Genomic DNA, 6,711 nt, shown 5'->3' on the forward strand with positions numbered 1-6,711 from the left:
ACCAAAAAGGACACCCGGGGCAGCCCACGCCACGCCCCCTGCAGCCTGTGATTGCCTACAGCACACCTCACTCTGGCCAGGGGGCTACTGAGTGGTCCATGACCTGCATGTCCCGCCTGCGAGGCCTGAGCATGCTGGCCCAACCTTATAAACGCAGGAGCACAGGGGCTCACCCTGTGGGGGTGTTTTCTCTTCCTGGCTGGCGCTGTGTGAGCCATCGGATCCTCGGCTGTAACTATTTTTCTCTTATTCTCCTTCTTCTCTTTCTCTACTTTTATTAATCTCTGTTCTTCCTTTACTCTTTCCCTTACTCTTCTTTAACTCTTTCCTTTACTCTTAATTTTCCTTGAGTAACTTAAAACCAATGACTCGTGTTTACTAAGCTGGTGTACTGATTACTTTGTAGGGGTGCTTTAGTGGACTGGATCTTTGTGCTGGGTGTTCTGGTGAAATATCTCTGCCTTGGTTATACGCTATCCCTGTAAAACCTTTTGCCCGAATGTTTATTTTCTCTCTAAGTTGAAAGAAATTCCCTTAGAGGAAGCGTGGCACCGTTTCCTCTGCACGTGAATTCGAGGTAATAACGAACTAAAGGCTTTTATTTAAAAGTTTGGTTCTTTTGAAGCCTTAAATAGAAGTAATATTCCCAGTTGAGCCTGGGGCTTCGAAACTGGGGTGTTGCATACCCTTGTTCTGTGCCCAGTACTTGCTGCTTCAGAATGATGAGCAAGTACACCAAGCAGTTTGTGTAACACCCTCAAGTCTATTAAAGATGAATGAGCTTTAATTCCCTGCAGAAATTTGACTGTATCTTGACACATTTTTCAGCCAATGTTGCAATATTCTCTTTTTATACCAAAACACTGAATAAATGTCCTTTGAAGTAATTGTAGGCCTAAGTTTTTTCAGTTTTTTCTAATTTAAGAAGAATTCTGCTTCATCTACATGTTAAAGCAATGCCAATTGCCAGTTGTTGAAAAAGTGTTTTCCTGAGGTGATCCTTTGAAAAACAAAGTAAATCCCAAGAGATTTAGCTCCTCCATGCAGACAAAAAAATGATGCTTTTATCTTGACTGGCCATGAAACAATGGTACAACTACCACTGAAATCACATGGGTGAGAGCACAACCTAAAGGGAAATAAGTGCTCAGTCCTAATTTGCAGCCCAGGGCCAAGCTTTTTCGTGCATTCTCTTTCCTATGAGCAAGCAACAAAGTCAGAAAATTTCAGTGAAGTGTTTGTCACCCCCCTAAAGCTAGGAAGCCTTTCCATTATTTTGCAATACGATCAGGCTGCTTGAAGGAGTGGTAAAATGAAATTTTAGCACAGGAACTGTAGACAGGCCAAGAGTTAGACATTCAGATGCAAATAGTGAAATACTACTAACCAGGCAGCAGAAAGTATTGCCATAGGGGGTTTCCAAGATCTTCAGCCCTTGATCACTCTACCCACCACTCTTCCCAAAATTGCTGTAGAAAATCAAGAGCAGCTATAAAAAGTGTATTAAAAAAAAAAAAGGCAAAAAAACCCCCGAACCACAAAGCAACTGTCAATTCACAGACCCTCTGAGAACCAAAACCAGATGGCCAGTGATTCCTGAAAACAAACAAACAAACAAACAAGCAAACAACCTAATTTTGAGTGCAAAAGTCCTTCTTGGAAAACACTTGCCTAAGCATCTATTATTTTGTTAACTTATGACAGGCCCAGGAAAAGGCACTGCAGTCACTGGGATCTCTCCAGGACAGCAGACTGCAAAAATCTCTGCAATGACGCATTTAAAAATTAACCCGGTAACTCAAAGTTCATGATGAAACTGTGCAGTTTATTTTCATGAACTAGATTTGGTCTGACATTTTTCTAAACTACTTAGGCAAGGTGATTTTTGATTTCAGGGTAGCAAAGGAGATTTATTGCACCAGGCTGTTGATGGTCTGAAACTAAGTAATTGATGGGAAGTAGTTGTGTTTTGAGCACGGTGGCAGTATTATGAAATCTTGGAGACCACAGAGGGCAGAACTTGTTCAGGCCTGATTGTGTGATTATCTGTGTGTGTGTGTGTGTGTGCACCTCTCTGTATGAATATAATAGGTAGTATATTTAAAAGAGCTGCTTTCTTGTCTTGATTTGCTTTCTTTCCTATCTAAATACGTGGTTTATAGGATCTCTTGCCATAGATGTCAAGAAACAGCACATGACAGTGATTATTCTTTAAAATGTCTGGAAATAATTACACATCTTATGATGCTTTGTGTCTCTCTTTCTTGTGCAGATCATGGAAGGAGAAGAACTACCTGGGCTTTTGGTAAATGAAATCGGTGGCATGCTTGGGATACTGCACAGCCATGTGGCATTCCTGAGGAAACATTTCTACCTCATCACCATGAAGGAATTGCTTGAAAACAGGAAGCATTTAAGTAAAAAGGTCCAAGCAATCTATATGTGGTGGCACAGACCAGCCATTGACCGAGAGCTCCTCCAAAGCCTGCCCAACCTGAGAGTGATTGCGAATTCAGGAGTGGGGATGGATCACCTGGATCTGAAACTTATATCTAGCTTTGGTGTGAGGATGGCTAATGCTCCACATGCTGTTTCCAACTGCACAGCAGATGCTGGGATGGCTTTGCTGCTGGCATCTGCTAGAAGACTGGTGGAAGGTAACACTGCAATTCTTTTGTGACTTCTAAAAGTCGTACAAGATTTACCTACCATTAACTTGAGTTTTCTTATGGAGTTATGGGTAGTGCTTATAGTTTCCCATAAAATGTGAATTAAGTAGAATAAATATACTTAAATTGTTACATCATACACATGCATACATAACCAATATTTCAACCACATATAGGTGAAATCATATGAATTTAGTTTTCATAGGGTTGAAAACACTTGACCAGGATCTAATCATGTTTCATTTAAACACAACTTTCTGCTTTATGGACCAAGTGTTCCTAGAAACTGGAATTTAGCTTTTAAAATAAATATGGCTGTAGACTTAATTTAACAGTTTCAGGTGAACAACACACTGAAGTGTGCTTTCTACGTACAGAAACTTTAAATTCCATTACTTTCTGCAGCAGTGCATTTTCAGTGCCTGTGACATTTGGCTGACATAAGAAGTGCTTTTCAATGTGACAGTGTTACAATGCTGTGACCAGAAGGGGGGAATGCCAAAGACCAGACAATCGCTGCAGCCACAGGCTGGCAGAACACATTAGAGTGTGGGAGGCAACAGTGAAGCAGAACAAGGGTATATAGAGTCATATAATAATAATACTAAGTTGGAAGGGGCCCACAAAATGCTGATAGAGGCATGGGCATATTCTTGGGGACTGAAATGGGTTGGTGCAGAACTGGGGCATTTAAGGGGCAGTAGAGAGTAATAAAGCAGCCTACTCCTGTTTCTGCTTATAACATCTTTTCTAGTTTCTTCAGCAATTTTTTTCTGGCTATTTCCCCAGATAGACCTACGCTTGGCTTGGTTAGAATGCCTCCTGCTTCAGGAAAAGATCTCCCAGATTTATCCTCTTAAATTTACCTGACTTTGACTTGCCAAATCCTGCACCACAGCATTCATAGAAACTCTAAGGAGTTTTGTCCCACTCTAAATCTGTTTCTACGTCACAAGGAGGAGACAGATTAAAAGGGAGATTAATTTCTTGTTCCCATCTACATAAACTATCCCTGGTGGCATTTCTGACAGCTCTGCCCTCAGATTACTGAGGTTTTTTCCCTGATTCTTTTTTTTAATACTTTACCAACATTCTGCTTATGTTCTAGAAAAGCTGGCAATATCAGAAGACTGAAATATCAGAAGCTTGTCATCTTCCTAGCAAACTAATAAGTGCTGACTCTGTGTATATAACTGTATTTTATGTGCTGTAGAACTATCCAAAATTGTGCAGGCTTAACAGATAATTATGGATTCTTAAATCCAATCAGTGATTCTTAAAGCAGTTGCACTTTTCTTTCAAAGGAGGGTGACAGATGTGAACAGGAAACCTGCTCTTATTCTAAATAAGCAAACCAAATATCTGGTGGTGCTGTCCACATGACATTTCCAAACTCTGCATTGTTATTGGCGACAATTATTTTGATTGTTGATGAAGAACAGGGCGATATTTTCATGAGTCTAAAACAGTAAAAGGATTTTTGGGAGAAATTGCATCAGAAGGCTTTTTGTAGGACAGTAGGAATGAATGAGAATGTCATATATGCATGTGGGAGGGAAAGATGATATATCAGGGATGATACATCCTATACCTAGGACATTACAAAATCATGTGTTTGCAATCATTGTAAGTGTGCTGTAGTAGCAGAACAAATTCAGACTCTTTTGCCCTGTTCCTCTGTGTTGGACTCCGTTCACTTCTCGTATTTATTTTTCCTGCAGTCCATCACATTGCAATTTCTTCAAATGTGGACTACTGTGAAGCTGACATTCTGGGAGTTAAAGTTTCTGGAGCTACTCTGGGGATCATTGGCATGGGCCGCATTGGATATAAGATTGCTCTGAGAGCCAAAGCGTTTGAAATGAAGATTTTGTACCACAACAGGACACGGAGGTAAAGATTTACCTTAAGTGCAGCAGAAACTCTCTTCTTTTCTCAGTATTTTCTTTTCAAGGAATTATGTCAGAAATACAGCAAAAAATGAGGGAATAGGGCCAAGATTGAAACAAAAGAGCAAAAAAAAAAAAAAAAAAAAAAGAATGGTTGCCTTAAATCATTCCTGTAAAGAGTTACTTGGTGATTAAACACTTGGAAACCTAATTTAGGTTTTATATTAGAAATTTCAAGGTTTCCTGCAGATGTGAGCAGAAAAAAGGGAATCAAGCTAATATTTTTTTTTTATTCTTATCATATCATACCATAGTGACACATAACTCTACCTTTTGTTTATTTTTAGTGCATATATTGAGGGATCTTGTTGAAACTCAGTGTCTGGAAAACTAAGAAACGTATGCTTGGCACAATATGATTAACTTGAGAGCTGTTTTTGTGAAAAACCTCTTTCTCCTCAAGCCATTCTAGCAAGTATTTAACCTTATTTCACCTTTTATTTCTAGCCCCTCCTGAGTCTGGGAATCTGATCCTTGTTCAACATTCAGCACAAGGGCTCTTCACTGTAAAAGCAAGCAAGATCCCCACACATAACTCGAGGCCCTTGCAATCAGGCAAGGTGCAGACAAGGGGCAGAACAAATATTCACTGCTACAAACCATGACCTGCCCTGAGAGAACTTTACTTTCCTCTCTGACTGAAGGGAGCAGCTGCAGTGCTAGGACATGTGGCTTTCAGTGGTTCTCTCCATATGCAGACTGCAGAAGGAGGGTCACTGCAGTCAAATCAGAAGGGTGAATGAGGCCAGAAATGCTTGGCATTTTTGCTACTCAGAAAAACAGCTGAGCGAACTCACATTAAAAAAAAAAGTACTAGTGAACAGCCTCCTTAAGATCTTTCAGAACTTCTTCATAAGCCACACGATACAAAGATAAAAAAAGGCACAAATCCTTTTATTAATTTTTTCCCTGTGGATCATCACAAACTGCCTCTGCTTAATATTTCCCAATCTTTAAAGTAATATTTATGTAAGAGTGCTGTGACGAATGATCAGTGCACAGTGCAACAGAAATCAAAAACCTTTTTGCTTTTGTGTTGAATCAAGATGCATTCTGCATGATGCAAAATTGGCTGTAGTTCCAGTCTGTTCTGTTCCTACTTATTCTCTGGTTATTGACCTGAACATGAAAGAAAACAATGAAGTGCATGTGTTAAGAGAGACATGGTCTAAAGTTATTTTCTTTGTGCGACCTCCTTATTTCTAAATTAGGGAGGAGGTAACTCAAAGCCCTTCTCTTGCAGTCAGGAGCAGAAAATTGTACACAGGATCTCCTGTCATTGCTTCTTTGGGTGCCAAAGTTCAGGAAGCAAAACTTACAAAGAACGGGAGAAATAGCGAGTATTCCTTTTTGTTGTGAAAAATTAAAACTAAAAATCTCTCTCGACTTTGGAAATTTTTTTCTGCTGAACACTTAATTCTGTAAAAGTCCTGGGGCAGCTAGAAGGCTGACAAAGAGCTGCCTTGCTGATTTCGCTCATGAAAAAATTACAGGCTTACTGAGGGTGTCAACAGGATGAGGACCACCAGCATGCTCAGAGTTTACATGAATGAGTTCTGGTGAATAACACTCCTCTGGTTTGAGCACCTTCCCCACGGGGGATCCTGGAGAATGAACCATGTGCTGCCATCTGCCCCAGTGCTTATCCTTAGTCCATTTGCAGACTTTATAAGAAGCCCCCAGGCCCTGCACTGCAGTGGCTGCGAGGCAGGCATGCAATCCATCCCCTTCTGTAGGACTTGAAGCCTTCCAGAAGGGTCTAAACACCCAGCTGAGCCTAAATTCACCTTTATTTGCCACTTGTTTGCTACATGGATGTGATAATCAGATCCTTTAGTCTGTATACTGGTGACATCACTGAAGAAAACATTTTCATGACTGGTGCCCTGAAATACTTTTCCTCCCACTAGGAAAGCGCAGGAGGAGCAAGCTGTTGGTGCCACTTACTGCGAAAAGATAGACAGCTTACTCCAGCAGGCAGATTTTGTGATGGTGGTGGTGAGCCTGACACCTCAGACGCGCAACCTGATCGGGAAGAGAGAGCTGGAGCTGATGAAACCCACAGCCATTCTCATTAACATCAGCCGAGGTAC

General features: G+C 40.7%; 1 protein-coding gene across 2 annotated transcripts in view; it reads left to right on the forward strand.

Annotated features, from left to right (window-relative positions):
- Positions 1-126: 126 nt before the first annotated feature.
- The window catches only part of LOC114058813 (probable 2-ketogluconate reductase), an 8,371-nt gene continuing 1,786 nt past the window's right edge, over positions 127-6,711 (forward strand). Inside the window, exons 1-4 of one of the 2 annotated variants that reach the window (XM_027886536.1) lie at positions 127-231; positions 2,273-2,657; positions 4,391-4,562; positions 6,529-6,707. In XM_027886536.1, the coding sequence (XP_027742337.1) occupies positions 2,276-2,657; positions 4,391-4,562; positions 6,529-6,707 (733 nt within the window). In that variant the 5' untranslated portion in view covers positions 127-231; positions 2,273-2,275. Of the gene's footprint in view, positions 232-1,774; positions 1,879-2,272; positions 2,658-4,390; positions 4,563-6,528; positions 6,708-6,711 lie in introns of those variants that run through there. The other variant, XM_027886537.1, reaches the window with a different exon arrangement.

Source organism: Empidonax traillii, unplaced genomic scaffold, assembly GCF_003031625.1.
Source record: "Empidonax traillii isolate 1590-97213 ecotype Southwest subspecies unplaced genomic scaffold, ASM303162v1 scaffold189:size1549363, whole genome shotgun sequence".
NCBI lineage: Eukaryota > Metazoa > Chordata > Aves > Passeriformes > Tyrannidae > Empidonax > Empidonax traillii.